At 47.9% G+C, this 25,365-nt stretch overlaps 1 protein-coding gene across 10 annotated transcripts in view; it reads left to right on the top strand.

Moving 5' to 3' along the window:
* The window catches only part of LOC107264701 (synaptogenesis protein syg-2), a 71,134-nt gene that overhangs the window by 32,479 nt on the left and 13,290 nt on the right, over positions 1-25,365 (top strand). For 7 of the 10 annotated variants that reach the window (XM_015733251.2, XM_025082483.1, XM_025082495.1 and 4 more), the window contains one exon: positions 19,057-19,201. In XM_015733251.2, the coding sequence (XP_015588737.1) occupies positions 19,057-19,201 (145 nt within the window). The remainder of the gene's footprint in view (positions 1-19,056; positions 19,202-25,365) is intronic. The other 3 variants (XM_015733277.2, XM_015733267.2, XM_025082505.1) reach the window with 1 other exon arrangement.

Raw genomic sequence — 25,365 nt, 5'->3', positions numbered from 1 at the left:
GGGGGGGGGGGGGGGGGGGGAGGGAGGAAGGATGGTCAGAGAGTAGAGAGTTTGAGAAAACAAAAAAAAAAAATTGCTATCCCAGTGAAAATTTCGTAAAGTAGGAAACGGAGGCAAAATACCTCGAAAGTAAGGGGAAGTACGCCGTTAGGCGTTCGATCATTTTTCACGGGGCCGCAGTCGAATGAAACGCGATTCCATCATCCTTTGAGTACGAAAGGCGTTTTTCTTGATCGCTTTAAAATAAGCTGTTCTTTGAGGTTTACATATGGAACGGCAGGCGTTCTCTTCTTTATTTCACGGTCGAGCGCTCGGCTTGGCTCTTACGTCCGTATACTTATACGTACATTTTATGCCGAACCCAGCCCCCTACTGTTGCAGGGTTATCGAGGCGGCTATACGTAAGGGTAGTCACCCCCCGGACTCCCCGCCCATCACAACCCCCTCGTTCCATACCTGACTCCACTACTCACACCCACCCTTATCCCCTTTATACAACACTCACCGGGCATCAGCTACCCTCCCCTACGGACTAGCCCTCCCCGCCCCCTTCCCCTCCACCTCATTGCGGTTTCCAATATTAAAAACAGTTCCTTTGAAACGTAACGCGTAGACGCTGAAACTGCAGGCAGCCCTTACAATTTTTTTTTGTCATCCCCCTAAATTCTCTCCCCCCTCCCCGTCCGTCTTCTCACTCGTTAGTAACCGTCGAAAATGTTTGCGGGTAATAGCGATTGCCACGGATCCGTTTACCCCTTTGAATTTTTTTCATCTATTGTCTTAACCCTCAGCCTCCACTTGGACCAGCCCTGGAGCGTAATGACGCAAGCATTGGACGTTCATTATTTCAAAGTGTTAATTAAGCCTCCGTATCGGTAAGGTTCTCGGCCTGAGGCAAGAAGCGTTGAAGGGCGCCCGCTATATTTACGCGATGGCTAACTCGACGCCCAGCGCCGACGCCTGTTCCCGTGACAATGCACCAGGTCCCAAGAGCTCTATAGAGAGGGACTGCAAAGAGTAGGTCAGCCTTCTGGCCACCGCAGCCTGGTCTCCCCCAAGTCAGTCTCTCAATCAGTCAGCCACCCTGCCTGGCTGCCTGGCTACCATCTGTTTTCACTCGCGCCGTGCTACTGTATGCTTTCTTTTTCCCTTCTTCTCTTCTTTCACCTTCCTTTATCCAGACACTCGCCACGCCAGCCTTAATCGATCCCTGCTACCACGGTATTGGCTATACTCCCTTTCAAAAAAAAACCGGTACAGGCCTCTCCCTCTGTCTCCTGGTATACGAATTACCCTGCACGTTTACTCAGCCTCTGTCCGTTCTCTTGCGGATGTCTGCCGGTGACGTATGAACTGCGCCCGGGGATTATTCCGTGGCGTAAATCACTGGGCGATGCTTTTATATCCGGGATTACGAGACGCCGTAAACGGGATCAGAAATGGGAACACGAATGAGAATGGGAATATTACGGGCGGGGGATGTGGAAAGAAGAAAAGCATATAATTACAGGGGTAGGACGTAGACACTGAGGAGCGAAGGGATGCTGGGAAATATTTTATATTATTCATTCGCAGTCGTCGGCAATCGGCTATCCTGAGCAGTGAAATGCGTGCGAGAGAGACAGTCGTAATTTCTCTGTCTTTCGAGATACAAGGAACAGTCGATTATACAAAATGACGAATGGCTGAATTCGCTGGGAAAAAAAAATTCAAGTCGAAGATCGATTCTCATATATACACATATAGTGTAATCCTTAATGACGTTTATTATTCGTAACACATTTTCCCAACAATTCGAGCGATGCACGTCTAACAAGGAAAGACTCTGCCCGCGATTGAGCGAGAAATTCGTCTCGCTCGGCATCCAAAGAGAAGTCGCGAAACGTTTTCGACGATTCAGTCACAAAGACGCACCTACTAATTGTTTCCAGCATCCCGTTCGTGTACTCGGTACAAATAGCTACTGGCATCTCCGCTTACCCGCAGCGCCGAGTATATTTCCATTTGTCAGACGCATACGCGAGATATCGAGTTTTTCCCCTGAGGAAAATAATTATACGAGGCTCTCCAGAGTTTCAGCTTTAGCCGAGTAGAGCCCAAGTGATAATAAATGCGAGGCGCAGGTACGATCCGAGGGGAAGAAATCTTAGATACAGTGGATAAATACGTAAAAGCGTAAAAGCACGATAAAAGCTCCGCGTCTCGCTGCCGCAGTAAGAAACCTATAGGAAATCTATGTATAACGTTAATACGGTCCACTGGCTGACTCTGTGTTTTATACGCTTCGTGCTTCTGGCTTTTCGCTTGATTTATGGCTTTTACGTAGCTACATGAAAATCTATACGAAACGCCGAGATTTTCTGCGGTTGAGCGTTCGGCGAGACTCGGAGGAGTGACGGCTTACGGGGGAGCCGGGGTGTGGCTCGGACAACCGGTATAAAAGATAAACGTAAGAGTAAATCTCCGGACACGTATATCCGTCTTAGATATTTAGATCCTCGTGCATCCTTAAAAATCCCATGGATCATTGTAATATCGAGGGTTCGGATGTACTCGAGTGTCCTACGATCGATGGACTTTTTCTTTCTTTTAATTTTATCGGTCGACCGTTGATCAGGATATCCAATGTCAGGGGTCATGGATTATATTAATACTACCTGTCACAGTCGATACACCTATGGCGCTTCTCATATCCCTTGCGTTAGACGAATTACATCGAGGATCGATTAAACGTGCCGGATCGATTAGAATATTAGATCACTGACAAGCTTAAAGATAACGAACTGCCCATCTCTGCCATATCCATTATTTATTCCACGCCGCTCTCATCCAATCTCGTGTGATCTCATCCTAGTCTAATCCATCCCCCTCTATCCCTATAATAACCCATCCTATATCCCCGTACTATCCTATCTCTCCCTTATCCTTGCTTATCCTATCGTATCAATTGCCCATATTCCATGTTGCTCTCAGACGTAACATTCTGCTACGAACCCAAATCCTGAACCGGTCGGTGGGAGGGGGTGGCCCCCTCCTGAGAAATTGATGAGAGGAAAAATTTTTTGAGCATTTTTATTATTTTTATTAATATCAGTACTCGGTACCCTTCATCGGCACGATAAGGACGGGTCAGGGACTGACAAATTATTCGAGACTTTTTGAACCCAAGAGATATCCCAGACTTCTCAGACTTCTCATTTGAGCGTCACTGCCGTACAGACAAAATGGATGGATCGATGCTTCTCTGCTTTTCTCATTCTCCTGTTCGTTCTCTAGTTCATCCGTTTATCCTTTGTCTCTCTCTCTCTCGCGCGCGCGCACCTAGACAAGAGAATGACGGGATACTCGGATCATTTGTCTGGATTAAGTCTCGACGGAGGCCCGGTCGGGCAAGACTCACCGGTGGCCTCGGTCAGGATCAGCCATCCCGAGTCAGTGCTGGCTCCGGTCGGGCAATGGTGATACAGCAATGGGTTCTGAAGAACGGTGTTAAAATAATGGAGCGCAGACGTAGAGGGTCTTTTTGGGTGTAGCGGCTAAGAGGAAATCGGTGGAACGGATGGGGACCGGGTGGAGGGGCGAGCGGCGTTGAGCCAACGTTACGCGAAAAATAAGACTCTCCTGGGGTCCTCTAGTACCCTGATGCTGCCTACCAACTCGAGGAGTACAGACATTACGAGAAAACATTCCACCTTATACCTTGTATATATAAACCCATCCACTAGTCCCTTTATACCTTCTAAAATCTAAATGACGTCTGGGCTCTTTTTGCGACAGCCATGAAAGCACTGCCTTTTGATTGGATTTTTGGCCGACTATATAGAAATCACGGAGAAACAGGAATACTGAAAGAAATATCAAATCTCTCTCTCTCTCTCTCTCTCTCTCTTATATTGGTTTCAGGTCTCAGGGTTACTTTGGCTTTTATCTTTGCGATCGATATAGTCCATAGGCGTAATATACTTACTGTGACTTTTACGTATGTTGGTATACCTATAGTCAGCTATCGGTATAGTACGTCGTATGACGTCGGTGCCCATTGCCGTTCATAACCTATAACCGGACTCTGTGCCGCTTGTCTTCTAAGAGAAACTATGCTAATGGAATATGAATATGCATGGAAAATAATTCGTCGGATTTATCAGGGCAAATCTAAATATAATGGCGGTGGTTACTAATTTCGATGTTCTATGGAATTCTAGTTACTTTTTTTTTTATCGACCTCTTACGTAATTGCTATTGTCACGGTACCCGGAATCAAATAGGGGGTCTGCGTAAGGTATATCGTTAAGTACGTATATGAATGTCAAAAGTATGTATATCCATTGCAAATCGCGATTCGACGATCGAAACGAAATTACATGGCGGCCATGTAAATTCAATATTCCTCCCTTACACCGCCAAGCGCGGGAACGTGATCTGTGGTCCCGGAAATGATCACCGTAGTCTCGAAAGATACTTTCTTCCGGGAAAATGTCTCATGGCTGATCGAAACCGAAATGCGAGGAGCAAACGAGAGGAACGGGTTCGGAGCCCTCGAGCTGTTTTCCTCCGGAAGCCATTTGTTGATACTAAACAAATATTTCTTCAACTCCGGCCCTCTTACCATCACCTTACTCTCGCATATACACGAGGCTCCAACTCCTTCCGGCAGTGCGCGGCTTACCCCCTACGATTTTCGCCCTGACTCTGGTTATTCGCATTCCACGCGAGCGTATCTCGTATCACTCTCATTCCTCTCTTTCAAATTTTCATCCGGCTTCACTTTCATTTCCGGATACATTAATTATCCTTTGAGACTCGTTTTAATTATACTCGTTAACGTACAATGCGAGTGGTAAAGTTTTACGAAAAAAAAAATTTTTTTTTGAAAAATATACGTTTCGTAATTTTTAAAAATTTTGACGTATCTTACTTGCATTTAATTTCCCTCGGCGACGTGGTACTGCATTTTCGGTAGGGGGTCTGGATACTTTTTTTTTTCCCCGTACAGTTGTATGTAAAAGCATCGCGAAGCGAATTATACACGGAGTACACGTCTGTACTTTAATACGTAATTCGACAGAGTCACAACGTGCGAGCTATGGTAATTCTGACAGTAAGTTGAAAAGCAACTGTCCGGTCGAATCGTATGTGAAATTTTTCCCATGCCGTAACTACATTGCGTTTGAAACGTTCAGCTATGCAGGGAACATCGGGTGTGCCAGCTCTGATTATCAAATGCCAGGCATAGCCGTAGCGCTGCTGCGCATAGCAGGGCGTAACGCTTACTGTAACACAGTGTAGCGTTGAATGGCGCGGCATGCATAGCTACCAGCATGTGGCTCATCAGCGGCATTAGCTATGCTAATACCGCAACGTAAAATCAGAATTTGAGCGCTTCGAAATGAGCGTTTATTTGCATCCAGGTCACATTGGCACTAAACTGTGGAAATATCGAACCCGTCAGGACGGATACGCACTCCGACGTCCCGCGACGCTTCTCGGTCGATCCGCCGGTGTTTTACAGGTTAAAAAGAAGAACGGTCGGTTGTTACTGTCCAAATAAATATTACGACTCCACTCTGTTCGTCGTACATTTTACGCGCTACCCATAACCCACCGCTAGCTAGTTACCGACAGTCCCCAGACAATTATTATCATTTTTTTGGAATCCCGTAAAAAAACGAAAATTACCTAATGAGAATTTCACAATTTTTCCTACCCTCTTAATCAAATTTATTTTGACCTAACATCATACGCCTCTCTTTTCAAAGTCTCGCGTACCAGCTAACCATACCAGTACCATAGTGCATTTACGAAAGTGAGGTTAAGTGGAGCCCGACATTGGGTTAGGATGCAAGTGTAAAGATTGCATAAGGATGATTATTTCGTGAGTGCACCAGGGGATTGGGACCGCGTGGAGAATGACGAAGGGTGAAAAGCAGAAATAAAGCGAAAGAGCCGCGAAATCTGTTTGTAACCCGTATAGACTGGCCGGTGGCGAACTCGGCGGAGCGACGACGCTAAATTCTTAATTACTACGCAAATGAGTTTTGAATCCTTCATGAGGCTTAGAATTTGAAATGAATGAGAATTTTCATACGGGGGGGTCCACAGTGGCCGCCAGGCGTCCTGACGTTTCACCCTTGTGCACTACCCGGTACGTACTGTTATAAGGTAAGCCTGGCATCCCCCCCCATTCTACCCATTCATTTTTTTCAACTAAAACCGCCGTAATTATTTCATCCCTGGTCCACGACATAAATAATTGCTACGGCTGTCACTTTTTATGGACAGCCGCAGGTAACAGTCGAGTATATATATGTATATACGAGATACAGGCGTAACGACGCCACGCGACGCCACTTACATGTGGGAGAGTCCTCGCCTAATTGGAATAGACCCCCCCCTCCACTCTCCGTACCGACCATACCCCCGACCGAACACATCCCTCCTGCTGCCTACTTATATCCGGTTTCGTGACATCGTTAAGGCACCTATCCCAACGACGGCTACGTCGACGTGGTCGAAGATCGTGACATGGAAACTACGTAGACAATAGTTCCGCCGGCCCCGGCGGGGGGTAAATAATAGTAAGTAAGGTCGGCTGAATTCTCGAGCGCTGGCGCTGGGTGCGAGGCTGAATGGGACATGCGGAGGAAACGGTACCCACGGGCTAACACGTTTCAGAACCCGGCTACCCTGCGCACACCAGCCCCCTTTGCCTAGATGCGAACACACCTTTAAGCTACGGATAACGTAGCACGAGCACTCAGCCAGCCACCTAGCTAGCCAGCCACCCTTCGCCTCTATGCCGCTAGCTTTAGTTATTACGACGCCCAAGCTTCTCAATTTACCTTTCGATATGCGTTCGCCTCCCCTCCTTCTCTCCTCTTGTCCCACTATATTTCCCCTTACGGTGCCACACCCCCCCTCAATGTTTTTAGAGTGATATATACGTATATATGTATACACGTATATGGCCATATCTTGGCATGCTGAGCTTAATCCTTTTGTGGAGGTAAAACTTGCTGAACTTACGAAGGTACAGTACCCGTGTGTCGGGACTTATCCTTGAATGGATGTGCGTTGCTTCGATAGGGATATACAAATGTTTATTATTTGCCATTTAACTTGGGTTAATTCAAATTATTCATTGCTTGAATATTCCCGCCATAATTCGTAAAGAAAGGTACTGGACGGGACTCGAAAGATTCGCGGCAATGGGAAATCTCGTATTTCCTCTTTGGCATTAAAATCCGCTGCTTTAACGGGACGGAGCGGCGTGCCAAATTTTCTGCAAATTCTTGAGGTTTCGAGCAATTTGGCTCCCTCCTAGGTTTCCCACGTATGAATCCAATTTGAAATAAGGCAGGCGGGGTGGTCGCTGAGGCCGCGCACGGCTGTGTATAGGACGGCGAAAATGCTTACGTGGCGAAAAGTATTCCTGGCGCTTCTTATATACCTTACCGAGAAAGGGAAAATAATCGTCCCGCCGTGGCTGCAGACTCGCTGCGACGAGGCCTCCGCTAGTTCTGGATGCAGGAACTCTCGCGTCTGCGCGCGTATACGTACACCGTGCTAAAGCACTACTGGCTGCATTTCCCGCCGACTGATACCTACGTGCTTTGCACGTTGGCCCCGGGAAAACCTGAGAGCTTCGAGCGCGCACAGGAAGCAACGATCGAACCGTCTTGAATCTGAGCTTATCAAGGAGCTTACCAGTTCAACAGTTCCCACTGGCTCGTACAGCTGCGCAAGCTGACTGGGAACGAGGTGCACGAACAGTTCCGAGCTAACCTAACCTAACCTAACCTAACCTAACCTAACCTCAGGAACAAGTCCAAACAGTCTGATGTCACTCTGAGGCTAGAGTCACGGGAGTCAGGTCGCTCGTAGCCTCGAAAAGCAGATAGGCTGATCTCATCTCATTGTAGGCCTAGCCCGCGACCCTTCTCCATACCCGTGCTCTGACCCCTCGCCACCATCTTGCTCCGCCCATGTTAAGCTACGAGACCCCCGAGACCCGGGGCAGCCCCTGCAAAAAGATTTTTCAACTCGAGCACAACAAAAAAGCTCCCGAGCTTTCCACCGCCCGAAATTAGGCCGGAGCCCGTAGTCGCATTAACTCCGGCACCTTTTTAACTAGCAGCAGCGCCGCTCGGTAGGATTTTCTAATTTAATGTAGCCCGGCTCCTACCACGGCGATCTCGGCCTTCTCTTTTTAATACAGCGTCCATAGTACGTAACCCTCGATGCCGATGTTATCCGAACGGACCCGATCTTTCACGAACGATGCTTTACTGCGGCTCGATGAAAACCTAGTACAGCGCTACGGGGATCATCCGATGAGCTGCTGACGATTGGGAACGTTTGGATCAGCAACATTCCGCGATCTTCAACCCCGTCTACGCCACCCCCGCTCGTATGCCTTTCGATACCAGATGTCGGTATCGATTATTTAATTCGCTACGATATTTATTATCATAACCCGTGTCTAATAACGATCGGTGACTTTACCGTAATTGGCATTCCGAATTCTGATTAATCAGTGACGTTACCCCGGCCCGGAAACAGAGCCCCTTGCCTTTATTAATAATTATTGATAAGCCAGCTAAAGCCCGACACCGCCATTAAGCACTGGGCTTTAAATAAAGCGACCGCGAAAATACCGTGGAAAAAAAATGGCCGGTGGCAAAAACATCCCCTAAATATCGGCGTATACGTGCGCGCCGCCGCAGAACGCGGGGGTGGGCGAGGGGGTGAGTTAAGCCTCTATGGGCATTCGGGCATTCGGGTATTTATCTGCGCTCTCCGCTGGGCAATCTGCGCCCACCACATACGCTCTCACTCTTGGCCCGTATACGCAACCCCTATTCTGCCGGCGCTGCTTGCTGCTGGCTGCTCCACCTCATACCGGACTGTTCGGATCCATCCGTATGACTGGGGTAGAGCTCTCTCTCTCTCTCTCTCTCTCTCTCTCTCTCTCTCTCTCTCTTCCTCCTTCTGTCTCTCGGCCGAATAAAAGGCAAACCTACCATAGTAAAAGTACTGTCCACTTCAAGCCATTCTTGTGGTTTCGCTTTGGCTTCTCCTTCGTCCCCCCCGACTACCCCCCACTCGCGTCCACTCCCCTTTACTGTCATCCACCTTCAACCCCTCTCGGTTCGCCACCCTCGTCTTTTGCTATGCTCCAACAGTCTATACCCCCGGATAAATCGAACGAACAATGAATGGCCATAAACAATGGCGTAGGCATGATTTCATCCCCTCCCACGCTCAACCCCTTACGCCAGCCCTGATTAGAACTCCCTCTATGTATTTCATCCCCTAGCTTTCTATCTGACTCTTTCAAATTTTACTCCCCGAAGCCTGCGGGGCTTTCGGGTGGCGCGTTAAAGTGGCGGGAATTTCGCCCCTTCGTCTTGGGGGAGGGCGAGATGGCGGCGCGATGGGCAACGCGGTTAACGGCGGGACGGAGACAGAGGGGATGACGTCACGAGACTCACGGGTCACATTATTCTTTGTTACGCTCCGTTTTCCTAGTCCCTCTCTTTGCCTGACGCGGCGCTGCCGTGGCTTCGCCCTCTCGCGGGGCTCAGTGTCCATGAGTCCTACGCAGGCACGCATCCCGCCCACGTATCGCACGTATGTACAGCGGCCAGACACGCACGTGTGTATATACGCGGTGCGTAGCTCGCCCAGTCAGCCAGCCACGGGCGCACGAAAACTTGGAGGAATTATGAAGCGTCCCTGAGAAATGTTGTTTCTTCTCACCAGAGGCTTCTCTATCCCTTAGGGGTTGATTCGTTGGGGTTGCCTGGTACCCTCCTCGTACCTCGGTATGCGGCACGCTTCCCCGAGAAATCACGAGCGAAGCTCCACTTTCTTTCTCATACCCGAACACACTTTCCGGCTCCCCGTGCCATCTCCACGCAACCATTATGACGCCCACCCTTTGTACCGATCTTCCTGTCTCGCTGGATCGGCATCTCTGCAGGGCCTTTTGTCCGAGGCGCTCTTTGTTGGGCCATCAGGTTCGCAGGGTCAAAAAAGACTTCCCTCCGAGTCCCTTTTATTCGGCTTTTCTCTCTGTCCCAAATTCACGCAGGGGACGTTGGGCACTTTTTGTTGCTCTCTTAAAGGAAAGTTAAACACTGTACAATTGTTATCTCGGGATCGTCTGCCGTCTTATCAATTTGACACGGGACTGCCTTGTCTCCGATACGTCCCGTGTCCAGAGCTCGGAGATAACGGAACACAATGAGTACACGGTGAGTGGAGTGATGAGTGCAGGTCGCCAGAGGGTAGGTACCAAGGGTAGAAAAGTAAGGGATATGAGTTTGTTTCAGCCCGAAGGGTAGCTCCCTCGTTACGCTTAAGGTTACCGATAAGGACGCCTCGCCTGGGTCCTGCTCCAGAAAGACCGCACTTCCGGAGAAGAGTTGTCCCTATGGCTTTCCCGTCTCCCGCAGTCCCAATCAGCCCTTGACGTCTTCGCGTCTTCACCCGACCCTTCGACCTATCTCTCTTTAAGGTCGTGTACACAGGATCGACTTCCGCCGTGCCAGGTCGAGTCGAGCTCAGAGTAGCGAAGGGTCGGCTGCCCGCGAGAGTAAAAGTGCGATAAGCAACGTTAAAGTAAAGGCTTGATAACAAGGTGGATTGATGTCGATTCTTTATCTTTGGCTTGAGGTCCCGGCGAAAGGCTCCGCAAGAAGAAAGGGGACTTGTCGAAACGATCATTTTTCAGGCTCGGCTAATGTTTGGCTATGAATCCTCCTACTTCGAGACTCAATGCTCGTTCAGCCGAGAGACTTCGGTCTCCTTCCGTTCGAGTCAAAGTCCGGCGAGTCTTTTCGGTTGAGCCGCGCATATCCTCGGGCCATTGTCAGCTCGGCCCTCTGTTTTGCACACCCTGTATATACGCGCCCTTTTAGTAACTCTTATCAGCCTAGCTCTTACGGGGCTGGCTCTTCTCGTCGGGGGATCTTATTTATGAAGCAGCAAAACGCGTAACACCCGCGAACGAATAATTAGCGAAACAAACGGGTGAAATTACTCGGGCTGCCTCGAGGAAATAAATCAGACATTTCTGGGTTGGCCCAGAGCGTCGCGACGTCCGTTGCAAATGTATACCGAGTTAAGCATGCCGGTGGTAGTGCCGGTGGTCTTGTTGCTTGGTAGAGGCGAGAGTGGAACGAGAGAGAGAGAGAGAGAGAGAGAGAGAGAGAGAGAGAGAGAGCCTGGCATTGCAGGAGGTTCGGCCGCCAGCAGCAGCCCCGCGAAGGAACCTAATGAAATAAGGGTTGTTAATGAGCGACCGGGGGAATACGTACCGTCTTGGCAACCCCTCGAGACTACTCCGATACATCTCACCCCTCCCTGCCACCCTGTAAGTTCTCAACCTCTGGTACAGGACCGAGCTCTTCCTCTCCCTTAGCTCCCACTATGTGACTGAGGCGTCTTCAGGCGTCTTCAGGCGTCTATCTGCTTTTTTGTCTTCTTTTCTTTTTTTTTCCCCTCTTTCACTACGGAAACGGCAGACGGTCCTTTGCCAAAGCTTTGCCGCTAGACAGGGCCCAGGGAAAAAAAGGACGAAATTCAAGCGGATACTCTTGCAGAAACGTAAAAGGGAGACCCGGCAAGATTTTCGGTAAAGAAGAACCCAATCCGGACTCGCAGTGCACCCTGGCTATCGAACGAAGACGGTATGCTTCTTTTACATTTCTTTTCCACCAATGCCAGTTTATCAGTAACTTCTTCGTACGTATATCCACAGCACGTATAGATGTAGGAGTATAAGAAAAATGGTAGCGGTTGCCGATCAAATGAAAATACTTTGAGCGAAACAAAGTAAGTCAGCCGGCACCGTTATAGCAAAGTCCCGGAGCGTCCACGTTATATGGATTATCAAAGTTTTCCATTACGTAGATAAGTTGATAAGAACCTTTTAAATATTTAGGTCGACGCGTGCAATCCTCTGTACAATTAGAAGGCAATTACCTCGACAGCATTAACCAGCTGGGTATAGAAAGGAAGAGAAAAAAGAGACACCAGCTCTTTTGTATTTCTAGGACAAACTAGGCGCTCTTTAAATACCAATTTATTTAAACCACATTCAACGACGGAGCTGCGCTCGAAAAATTCACGATTAGGTATGGGTATTAGGTGAGTTTTCGCGAATTTGAAAATTGCCCTATTTCATTATCGTGGGAAAATACATAGTTGCCGGATCGTACCTGGGTGCCACGGTGCTTCGACGCGCGTTGCGCACGGGCCATAGACTACGGTGCCAAGAGAAGAACGAAATACAGAGTAAAAGCTCCGTAACGGCGGATGTGGAGCCAGTGGATATCTCCCAGGTGGAAGAGTACGGGGAACCGGAAATGGAATACCCAACCAGTACCACCCACCCGCCACCACCCCACTTACCACCCATTATAATATCGAATCCAGGAAGGGAGGATATTGCAGCTGGATAACTCTCTGCTTCGCCAACTGGTTGGATGGTTGACTGTACGCTTATGGCGGCTTGATGTATGGATGAACGAGTGAATGGAATGAATACATATATATATATATATATATGCGTATCCAAACAGCAAGAAAAGTCGAAAAGTTTCTCCATTTTATTATTCCTTTATTCGTCCCTTTATACAGAGATTGATTCGCCCTGCTAAATTGTAACGGATTCACTCCAGGATACATCCTTCTGTCCGAAGGACGGCGATTACTATCATGGCCCGATATCCGGTTTGTGTATCGGCCGAATCTTTCAGTCCTTACGTTTGTCCTTTCTGTGTGCTTTCTAATGGCTTGTGGTTGCTCGTTCTAAAATATAGCTTTGGTGCGTTAAATCGATATAGTGTTTTTCCTGCTTTATATTGTCCTGCCTCTGTTCCCTGCCTGAACGCCACGACGCTTCCGACTAGCTAGCCACCGGACAGGGCATTTGGTGTAAGTTTTTAGCGACTCTCTCTCCTCCGTTGCTTAGTGGACATCTTATGGATCGGCCGTTGTCCCTTGGTGCATCTCGTAGTGAGATTAGGTTTAGCGATTTTGTGAACGGGTGGCACGTCTTAGGACTGTTGGCGTCGCCCCCGGATCCGTTAGATTCTTGGTGATCATTTTGTGAACGAGACACCCGTCTTAGGTTGTTGGCGTGGTCCTCGTTTCCGTTATATTAGTGTTTAGTTTTAGCGTAACCCGGCCTATTCCGAATTGGGTAGATTTATTTAGTGACAAAGAGAGTGCGTTGCACTCGTGGTACTCCCGCGAGGGATACCTGGCGCCCAACCCGTGTTTTCGTGTTGGTGAAAGGAGGTAGAGAGAGAGGACCATTGCGGGTCGTTTTTGCTGACGTAAGATCCACCTTATCGGTTTTCATTTGTGTATATCGTCGCAAAATTTGGCGCCCACCGTGGGGCCCGGGGTGAGATCGGAAATACCGGGACCCCCTTACGTCACAAAATTTGGCGCCCAACGTGGGGCCTGAGGCGAGATAGAAGATCCTGTTTTTTTTGTTTTTACGTCACAAAATTTGGCGCCCAACGTGGGGCCTGAGGCGAGATAGAAGATCCTGTTTTTTTTTTGTTTTTACGTCGCAATATATATATATATTTATACAGTATATAGAGGTGGCGCTTCGTTGGACTTGGTTGAATACGACTAAGCTCGAACGGGCAGTCCATGTCGCTAAGCTTCTCCAAGGGATTACCTGGTTCCTCTTCGTCCTGGTTGTTAGCGACGCCTTAGAATCGTTGCCGAAGAAGGGAAGGACCCGAGAGCTAGCAGGCGATTTCAGAAACGACCACAGTGTATCGTCTTCGTATAATAGCTGGGCATCCCGTCCTCTTATTTTTTCAGTTAGTACCCTCACCCTGTATCTTTATCTTTCTCTCACGCCTTCTTAACGATCCCTCCCTCAAGGGCTACTTCCTCTGCGACGTCGTATTCACCGAACGGGCATCCCCGTTCACGGTAACCCACTGGGCGAGATGATGATGGCGACTCGAACGACGTCTGAGCCCTTCTGGCTTTGTGGCACGTGGATATATGTCGTATATATGCGGGGAAAAATATATACGGACACAACGCCCTCTTCTTTCCATTTGTCATATATAGCATGTATACCGGCAACCTCGGCGGTGACCTGGTCCTCTTTCGAGTCTAGTACCTCGTTTCCCGTCAGGCGACCCAGTCGTTAGCATTTCGATTTTCCTTCTCCAGGTCTTTCGCGAAGGTTTCCTATCTGTGATTTTTTTTTTTTTTTTCCAAAAAATACAAAGCGCCCTCGCGAAACCTCTGACAAGCGGAATCTCTGCTTTCCTCTCGTAATTTTCGATTTACGAGGTTTGGTGGTCTGCCAAGTCAAACGAGACAGCTATTACGTGCCCTGGGAATAACCTTTATGATGTTCTTCGTATTGGTCTTGTTCCGCATTAAGATTATTTGAATGAGGGGTCATCATCGGAGAGATGGTAAATGAATTTTTGTATTACTTGTTTGTATCGTGTATTGAGCAATTACGAAAGGCACTGGGAAATCGCGGAAATGATATTCCAGCGATTGGGCAAGAGCATTTAAAGAATAATGACTTTTGCCTTCGTCACGAGTCTCGAACTTTTCTCTTCGTCGACTCGTCTTCGTGTAATTCACTGGGAATTAACCCTCATTTATCTCGAATGTTTTTACGGGGTCAATCGATCATTCATCATCCCGCATCCTTATTGACAGGTCCCTCTTACTCAACTTTATTTCAAAATTAATCGGTTTTCCACACGGCGATCAAGATCTCTTTTCAAATCTCCCGCCGTTACGACAGTGCAATCAGTGGTCCGATGGCTCTTGGGAAATTTTATGTAAAAAAAATCTTAAAAGTTAAGAGACGCTTATGGTCCAGGGTGACAGAGAGAGAGAGACTGGCGCCTGTGTATTGCGCCTGGCGGATAACGGTAGACGTAACGGGATGAAAAGAAAAAAGTAAAAGGCCAAAAAGGTATAGTCGTAGCAAAGGTAAGAGAAGGGATCGTCGAGAGTAGCAGGGATGCTGCGACGAGTGGGATCCTTGAGATCCGAGAGGAACGTTTGTTTTTAAGTTTATAGGAGCGTCAAGTAGGTGTTCCACTTGAATCGCTCCTTCGAGCAATTTCCTTTCTCTGTCGGTTTCCTTTATGACCTTGGGACGTCGCACCGATGGAAACCACCTTGGCAGCACTGTGCTGCCACAGATACCCGAACGGGATGCTGCGCCGTTATACGCGTCCCTGTCGTCCAGATCGTTCCTTGGTAAATACACCCGAAGACACGGGGGCGGAATTGGAATTCGCAGGGTCGCCTCTACGTTCGTTAGTCCTTCGGGATCGTATCGACCAATTAGCTTCTTCCGGTCGAGGGTTCAAGTGTTCGGAATTAAATGAACAAAAAGGGTTCAAAGGGACAAAACGAATGAAACTCTCATCCAATGAGCACCGGGTTCAAAAGAATCCTTCGACTCTTCCTAATTCTTCTTCGGCCTGTCTAAATATCAATCAGCTGGCAATTATCGTCGCCAAATGCTGATCGAGATCAGGTGAAAAAAAAAAAAAAATTTTCATCCAAAACCAAAATTTTTTTTTCGCGGTATACTTCAAAATTACAAGAATTTCAAGGGTGCGTCTCGCGGATGGGCTGAGGATAAGGGTAAAGATAAAAATCGGAACGATGGGATCGGTCCATCAGTGAGGCGAGACACGGAAATAATATCGTGACCGGAAATCCTGGCTGGCCGAAGGGCCAGGTATCAGGACGGTCAGGTTAGGTCAAAGGATATCAGCCTTCCTCCCTGCCGTGTCTGCGCTCACGTCCGCTCTCTGTGCTCGGTTTCCTTCCATACGGGCAGAGGAGAAAAATGATTTCTCCTGGGCAGCTCCGGCCGAACTCCTCCGATGCCCCGTTCCCGCTTTAGTGAGGGAAGACCGAGGGTATTTATTATATAACCATACTCTCTTCTTTGAAAGGAGACTCACGTAGGGCGAGGGTTATTGTTTCGAGCGGCTCGGCCTTTACCGCGTGACACGAATTTCTCCTGAGCTGTGCTGACCGAGGGTGGGGTAGAGAGGGGGCACCCACCCCCCTCCCGTGAAACATTTCTCTCCATCCTCATCCTCTCTCCTTTCTCCCTGGACCATATTCAACCAATTCAGTCAGTCAGTCATTTAATATCGTCTTTGTTCCCCTCCCCCCCCTCTCGCCATATTACACGCCCCTCCCCTCCCGGACATTCATTCAACGTCCATAACTCCGCTTGAATAACGAAGCATTCGGATATCTTGTGATTGATGGATTATCGAACCAAAACGAGAATTTGGACTTTGTTCAGTGATAGAGTTTGCGAAAAAAAAAAAAAAAAAAAAAAAAAAAAAAAAAAAAAAAAAAAAAAAAAAAAAAAAAAAAAAAAAAAGAAATTCTAATATATTGATCTAACTAGACTCACACGTGATCTGGAAACTCGGAGCCTTGACCTTCATTCGACTAATGCCTACATTAAAGTCACGCACGCACGGTCCGAGAAATATATTCTTAAAGCTCGACTCGTTCGCTTCTCTGGCGAGTTTAGTAAATATTCGATGAAAGTCCATTTAAAGTTGTCGCGTTTGAAAACGAAGTCAAAGCCATTTGACGTGAACTTTGTAAGATCATAGGTAGCGCCAAGTGGCAGTCGCAGACGCAGCTGGGATACTCGTAAAACTTGCTGGGTTTTCGATATTGGGTAATACGTGCGTGGAGTGGACACGGCTATTCGGAAAGTGAACGAGCCATGGAGTCAAGATATTGTGATATCGTGATAAGCCAACTTCGACAAAGATACTCGAAACTTTTGTCATTACGAAAGTTTGTCGTGTAGGTAATATCAGGCTATACGGATGTACTTGGGTGGCTTATTGAAATACGAAGAATTTAGTGAAATTTAGTAAACAACGTCCAATCGATTTGTACACTCTTAACAAAGTGCCTCGGGTCAGCAGTCCCCAGCCAGCCAGCCGAGACCGGATACCAGCAGCCAGCCTTAGGACTAACTAAAGTTATGTGGCTTCGCGACACTGTCTGACCCGCGGATTATCGGATTAACTGGCTAGTCGGAAAGCACAGGGGTATGGAGCGACGATTATGGAAAGTAGAAATGTCCTCCGGTGTATCGAGTTACCTTGTGAAAAGGATAGTAAAGAAAAAGAAAACAGAAAGCAAGTATTAGGCTAAAGTCAACGCTCCCACCGATATTCCTATTTATTACAATAGGGATGTCTTGGCTGTAAATCAATATCTGATATCGCACATGTTAATCGCGTTATACATTGTACTCGCGTGCGCATGCGCAGACACGTCCCAATATCCAGCACGAGTAGATGCGTCCATTTGAGTAAATTTCGAGGTTAGAAAACGACTCCTGTTCGTGACGTGAATAGCATTATGGCCTCTGTTTCCGTTTGTAACGTCAACGACGTATAGGACGCGCTTACCGTATATTGTGTACACAGGAGGTACAAAGAGAGAGAATAAAGCAGCGAGGGGGACTAGTGGAGAAATAAATAAAAAAAAAGAGTAGAAAAAAACAAGGACGAAATTTTGAAGAAGAATGAATTTGAGGTAACTCGAGTAAACTGGCTCTGATATTTATTTAGCCATCCGCATAGGCAGTAGTTAGTACGAAGAGGGCAAAGGGGAGGCAACAGAGGGTTGGGACTCCCTTCAGGGTCCATAATACAGATAATACAGAGCTCGGTCAGCCCTGGGGAAATTTAGCAGGCACCGTGAAAACCGTTGTTTTATACGCGTTTTAGCCGGCTGTACACGCGAGGAAAAGGTGGTAGGTAAAAGCATTCGTGCGCGTCGTGCCCTCTCGTACTCTGAATAACGCCATTAACGTTAACTCCTAGCAGTCGGGAGAGCGGAAAAGAGCGCGCTTCCCTATTAAAATAGGTATAACGAAAAACGTCCCTTTATGCTCGGACAAGGACGCCTGACTACCAGACACAGCTGCATTCTTGCGTTAAAGTTACACGATGCTGCCAACGCGTACTCGTCGCTCCGTGCTACACGGTAGGATCGCTGTATGCCTACGTAGGAACATTACCAATGCATCCTACGACGTGAAATATCTATTTAGTCATATATATGTTATATGGGCAGCCACCCTCTATCCTCTTTACATAGCTTATTTTCGCACCTTCGTAAATGGCTCAGGCGAATGCTGACCTTATCGAGGAGCACATCGTCCAAGGGAATATCGAGCGAAATGGGTATATCTAACGGTAGCCACCAGCCAGCCACTCAAGCACACGCTACCGGCCGGCCAACCAACCAACCAACCAACCTACTTTGACCTATCCACAACTTGAACTTCCCAGCAGCACTTGCGTCTTTCACTTCTTACAGAACCCTTATAGAGCCCTAAGGCTCCTCGGCCCGAAGCCATTGGGGGTTGCAGCTCTTTACTGAGTCGCTGGTTAACTGAAATTTTCGTCGGAGCGAAACGGGGCGTAACGGAAGGAAACGAATGGAGAAAAGTGGCAGGAAGAAGAGAGCGAGAGAGAGAGGGAAAGGAAAGAAATTGAAATAAAAGCTGTCTACGTATTGAACCGGACCAAGAGAATTTTACGTCGACGAGGGTTTAGTTGCTCGTGGGCGAAGTTAACGTTGAGCTATATCAGGGACTGTTGCTACTTGGTACATTTATGAAGGTGGTATGTACCAGCCGCCATACTCGAACGGAGAAAGAAATAATTGAAAATGTAGTCTCGGTCGGGGCATGACGAAATTAAGTATATTTTCTCATAAATTCATCGTCGATATTTCATAAGCCTTCAAAATTATTCGATGTAAACGGCTGCTCGTATTACGTAATGAAATATATCTATCGGTCGATCGAGAAAAATAACACAGACAGTACCGAAACGCGAAATACATTCTGTCTCTGGTAACGCCTTAACGATACTTGTAACAATGTGTCAGTTAAAATTAGACATAGTGAGTAGACTCGTAGGACGAATTTGAGGAAGTTGACAGAGAAACAGGTGGCAACTATCCGATCAGTGTTTCGTGTTGCAGGACCACCGCAGCCGGCACTCGCAGTGCTTCAGGGAAATGCAGTGCTTCCTTGTGACATACGGCCACCAGGTCCAAACGACTCCGCCATATTGGTCATCTGGTACAAGAACGACGTTACGCCAATTTATAGGTGAGTAAAAAAATTTATTAAAAATTTTCAAAAAAATAATAAGGATGAGGGATGTAGCGATTTTTTATCGTCCCATTTATTTGTACCAACCTTTATTAAACGATGAAAACTTTATTGCTAATTGCCATTGCGCGAAATCGTTTTTTACGGATGCTCCACAGGCCGGTTCCCGTTTCAAACCGTTCTCAACGTTTGGCGAAGCCTGGAGGCTGATTTCACGGTTTCCACAAAAAAAAAAAAAAAAAAAAAAAAAAGAAAAAAAATAACGGTAATATTTTTGACAACCTACCGCGTCGTTTATTGCGTCGTGGCCTTTGTGTCATGTCTGACGTATCACGTAGGCGTCGTGAGCCATAACAAGGCACAGTGTGGTCCGGTCGATCAGCTTCGTGTATTATATATGCTGTATAGTCTACCTCAGATTCTATGTGGTACAGTGTGTGTATAGCAGAACCCGTAATAAGGGACGCGTGTCAACAGGTAATAGCAAGCGGGCCAGCTCGATGGCCGCCCTTGCAAACTGTGCTGTTTATTAGGGAGCATTGTGAGGAAGATGACGTGTGAAGGGTATCCGAAGGGTAGGCATTAAGAGAGGGTCGCTGGTGCTGCTGTGCCGTTCAGGCTATTTTATTAAGAGGGAACAGTTGCTAACTCGACCGGGAACCCACCTTGCCTTTACTCTCTACCCAACTCTTCATCTTTGCGCGCAGTTTGATCTCTCTGTTCGTTCCTGGTAACCGTGTAGTGGGGGGCGACGGTGCACGTGAACCTATTCGACATCTGGGAATTGTCCTGAAAAGAGGTCGGGTTAGGCTGGGGACTCTCGGGGATGGATTCCCAGGATTCTATGGGTGAATCCTTAAATCGCTTGCGGTTGTGTCGATTGCGCCAGAGCCGAATCCGACTGCGAGGCTTAAACTTTGAAAAGACTTGGAAACAGGAGAAAGGTTTTCGAAGGTTCCAAGAGGTTTTGAAAAGGTAAACACGAAATATCACTTCCGTCGATAAATTTTCGATACCCAAGACTGTGGTTCTTAAATTGAAATTGGATTTTCGGATATTTAATAATCCTTGGTGTTTGAGAAAGTGTCCAAAAAAATGTCAATAATGTTTTTCGAATTTTTTCCACCAATTTTCGAGGGATTTTCAACTTGTCACGTGGAGTCTCTTACATATACACGTCCTATTGTCAATACGTCAGTCCGCGTGCTTAATACGTAGGAAATTCAAGATGGTTAAAAAGTTGTCAATGACGTTAACGATGACGTCACCGTCGTATAAGTTAACGTTCACGGCAAGCCCTCCCAAGATTCGGTTGGCGTAATCAGCCAGATCCAGTTTCCCTGAACTCCCGTGCCGCTCATCTCGTTTCCCTCTCGCAGAATGGAAATAAAAGTTCCCGGCCGCACGTCGGCCGTTGCGAAATAAATTATCCGGCCTCTAATTACATGAGAAACGGTCGAGAGCCGCGCTACCCTCGACCGAAGAGACTCTTCGTGCTTCGACTTTCCGTTCGAATTCGAGTTTTCGTTGGTAGCACTTAAGTTTTTTTGAATCTGATTTTCGCCTTTTCGATCTAAATCCACCCAAAGCCTTTGTCCTCCCATCTCCAGCATTCACTCCGTCAATGGACCCGGTATACGTTTTCAGATATTCGTAGAGCATCTCGTCTCCCGGCGTGCGGTATACCGCTATCTTTGGGTGTGGTCCTTTTAGGATTAACAAGTAATACGTGCCCGAGGCTCCGGACGAATCCTAGGAACATTGAATATATGAATATGCGGATAAACGTATCCAGGAACTGGCATCTTGGAGAATCTTGTTAACCGGGTAGTCTAGGGACGCTGGGTAAGGTGGCGCACTCTGGCGGCGGAGAAGCGAGGAGCAGCTGAATAGGTGAATGGCTTGCTAGGTAGTTCATAATGAAAGCAATGTGTCTTCATTTGGTTAGTTGTTTCGCAGCGTCGCTGCGCCGTTGCTCCAGCCATATATATATATATATATATAGTAGATAGTAGAATAGGTGCAGGGAAAATAACGCGAGTCGGCGAGTACATTGTGTTTATGGATAGGAAGAGTCCTTTATCTGTCTCTCGCTCCCCCTTTCTTGCGCCAACATAATCGCATCCGTCTTTACTAATTTCCGAGTTGAATATGTAGGAAGTCGTTCGCCGTAGTAGATTTCCTATTGAACGGTCATACTGTACTGCCATTGACGTTAACGAGGCTGAAATTAACGTTAAGCGTAACTGCGATGAACTTTCTGTGCTTTTTTTTTCTCTCTTAATAACAGACTCGCAAGTTACGCGCCTCGCAGCTCGGAAGAAGTTCCTTGTAAAGGAGGGACCTTCGTCATCGTGGTTTTCGTGAGTCTTGGACTAATTAGGAAAATGTCTGACTAACTCACAGTGGTACCTACAGTCGGTATGGATTAGTCTATGGATGTCGCGAAGCTCCGGTAATGGAATCCTGGTAGTGCCGCTGATCCGGATGAGGTGGGTCCTGGTTCTGGGCCGAGTGCAGTTCGAAAGTTTGGTATACGCTTGAAGTTGTTGTCCTTAGAGAAGATTGGCAAGGACGAAGGTTTATGAGCTAGTAACATTTCCGTGGCGCCGGGGTTTTAGACAGTTCCTAGAAAGTCCATAGGAAAGTCCTCGTTGGGCTATGTTTAGGGAAAAAGTAAGTAGCGGACTGAGAAATTGGTCGAAGGGGAGCTATCGAAACTGGTGCAGAGTTCCAGGACGAGTTAAGCAGGACGATACGGGGACTAATTTTGAAGTCGGGACTGCCCGATGCAAAAGGGACTATGAATAATGGAGACCGACTGGGGATGTTGGTTGCCGCTCCTAGTTGATCCTCCTTCTCGTCGCTCTCGTCATCGTCCTTCCTCTCTGCCGGAGTCGAGAGTAGCTAATACGAGGGAATAGGGAATGAGATTGCAAATGAGCTAGGTCGAGTATAGGTTGGGTACGGTACTTGGTATATCTAAAAGACACTAGAATATCACTAGGAAAGTACCACTTTGGCGAAGCCCATATGCGTCTTTCACTTGGCTCTCTGGTGCTCGGCAGCGACCTTGCAGCGCCGAGTGACAACGGTTCGGCTCATTGAATTGCCAACTGAAGTATCTAGTCGCGACCCCAAGAAGAGGAGGATCATCGTGGCACGTCGCGAGAACCCGATGCTGCAGGCGGTGGCATGAACTCGAGGTCTGAGACCTAGTTTACAAACTATTACACGAGGCATTAATATTCAGTTGGCTCTTATCTGGCAGCGTGACAAGAAAATGCATAATTCGGAGGCTGGAAGCCGCAGGGATGGCTTCCTGGCTGCCTAACTGCGCCTGGCTTCTGGTTACGATCCACAATACGTAAGCAAGCTCGAATTAATTAGGAAGGGGGATCCCGCGTTATACGGAGCCAACTTCACCGGTAGAGAAGGTACTGAGCCGAAGTGCCGTGAAGGGGGCCGCGGGGGGGGGGGCGGCGCTGAATCCACTACCTTCGAGTCCATACCGAGTAGTTATCAAGTTGTCGCGAAGAACGGTCAAAATGCAAATTCGTCTTAAATTTTGGTCGTTAGCGACAGACGTTCCTCGGTTCTTACCGGGCTGACACTACTAGTCGGATATAATATTCCGTGGACATTTAATGAATATGCAAATTGGTATTTCATCACTGGCCAGAGTGCTGAGACGATTAGGTGGATTAGGTGATTAGGTATTTCGGCTGTGCACTTAACGAGTAGAAATAGCACAGAGATATTGAACGATAGAACGATATTGTATATATATATATGCAGACTAGAGAAATTCAGCAGAGCCCAGTCAGATATGATGGCTGGACAGCATGGGAGGGGAAGCCATCTGTGTATACGTCTGTGTGTACCCATATGAGAGAGAACGAGAAAGGCTGCAAGAGCGAGAGAGAGAGAGAGTAGGTGGCAAAGGTAGAGAAATCGGTAGGTAAATTCCCGTCCTGCGAGAAACGTGGAAATTGCCGGGAGCTCCGATTCACCGGAGTCGATACGAAAGGGGCTGGGCCGGGTCGAGGAATAGGAACTGCGGGAGAGCCGGGTGGCCGTAGGGTGCTCGAAGGGTGGTCGAGGGGTGGACGGGGTCGACAAGAGGTAGGTGCTTGAGGTAAGGCAAGTTAATTGAAAATCGCGGCAAGTCACGGAACGATTGGATCCCACTCAGGGGCCACAATCGCATTGACGCTTTCGCACGGCCATGTGGCGCCCCTCTCGTCGAGCTCAGAACCTCAGAACCTCAGAACCTCAGAGAGTCAGCCAGCCGGGCAGCGTTGCTACCGTGCGGGGCTTAGACTCTCAAAATTCGTGAAACCTGGATGCCCCAATCTGCGGATCATCTCCAATAGAGTTTCCAAAGCAAATTGTACCGGAGCTATATCGCACAGTGCGATCTGTACGGTCCGTCCCATCCAGTATATCTATAAGTAGCGAGTGCTCGTTCAACTTCAGAGTGATCGGTGGGTCATCAATCGATAAGATAAGAGCATTATACGTATGAATGGGTATCTATAGGCTCGGATCATGAAGGCCCGACTGCTAGTATTTGCCCAATGTTTCGGTATGGACTAAAAGACAGAGAGAAAGAGAGAGAGAGAGGCAGAGTGGAGAATTTACAGTATAGAATACAGTAGAGTCAGACAGGTTTACCAAAACTGCAACAGCTACACTCGACTCGCTCCAAGTGCATATAGATATGCGCATGAGATCGCTTTCCAATTGAGCAACCAACTGGCCCGGCTTATATATGTATAAACCATATAGGACCACGTGGGCCGGGAAGGGGCAGAGGGGAGTGTCGGAGCCCCGCGCGGCATACCTGGGATGCGCAGGGTGTCGATGGGGCGGGGTGAGAACGGAAAAGGGAAACTTAACCAGGCATAACACGGTGGGGCACGCGCCTATACAGGAAGCACGTGCTCGACTAATCCGAGGCGCTAATTAACTCGGGCTTTCGGTTATTAATCCGGGAAAGCCACTGGCTGAACCAACCATTGTAATTCGGGATGAGCTGCTGCCGGGCGATCACGATGCTCGTTATTGTTGTCGAAACTGTACTGGATTGCTCTGACGCCATCGTATATGAATGCACTTTCGCGTGCCCTCAGGATACCGCACGGTTGGCTCTGCCGAAGAGTTGCCGTGTCCGGAGGTTAGCTGTAGCGAATGGCAGTAGAAGCAACAACGATCAGTAACAACAGCTTGGATGTAATCAGCCTGTAGTAGTAGTGCAGCCTGTGTATAGTCAGACGGCCATGGTAGGTGGGCTCCGGGTGGAGTCGGTCGCCACAACCGCACAAGGTGCTGCGTCGGCCATTAATATGCTCATTTGGTATTCCAAAGCTTTGGCCATACTAGCTGGGAATATGGCTAGTAAGTAATAGTCGAATGGCGTGTGCTGAAATGGTGAAGTTTATGCGAAAGCCTCCCGTGCCTCGTGGCAGCGGTACTACGATTAATTTATCGAGCCGCCTATGATTTTGGCGCCATCTTCTTGTACGCGTATGCAGCCGCCGTTACCTTGGAAATTGAATCTTGGATTTCGAAGGCTGCTCCTACGTCGCGTCATCCCTGTTTCTCGAAGATTTTCCCCGTTTTATCCTCGTGTCACGCGTATGTACGCGGGATAACCCCGAAACTTATGGAATTCTATATAGAATCCAGCGGTAGCTCGTATACGAAAGTTTGACTAAAGTCTAACTTACCTTCGAGAAGGGCTAAGCTACACGGATTGCCTGACGTGCGGTGGAGTCACGTGAGCCCGAGTAGCGATGAAGCTCAGGGAAGTTGAGTGTGCATGCATATAGATAAAAGTAAGTAGGTCGAGCGGGGGCCTGACTTTGGTGGAAGTTGATGTTGATACGTGTTATAGGACCACGTGATACACAAAGATTCCTAGGCTGACTCAGTGCACAGTATCCGGTGTAACGGGATACCGTGCGTTGATTCCTAACAAAGGAAATGACTTGATGACAACGATTAACTTCTAAGTTCAATACAAAGGACGTCGAATGACTACCTTTGTAACGAGGTTAACAAAGTAACGACCAACCCTGTTCGCTAATTCGATATACATGGCCCCCTAGCCTGTTCTGTATAGTCAGGCTGGGATTAGGTGGTTGGGAACGTGGGGG

Source organism: Cephus cinctus, unplaced genomic scaffold (genome assembly GCF_000341935.2).
Source record: "Cephus cinctus unplaced genomic scaffold, Ccin1 Ccin1_scaffold0013, whole genome shotgun sequence".
NCBI classification, from domain to species: Eukaryota; Metazoa; Arthropoda; class Insecta; order Hymenoptera; family Cephidae; genus Cephus; species Cephus cinctus.
Note: the sequence above shows the minus strand (reverse complement) of the source record. Positions and strands in the feature narration are given on the sequence as shown.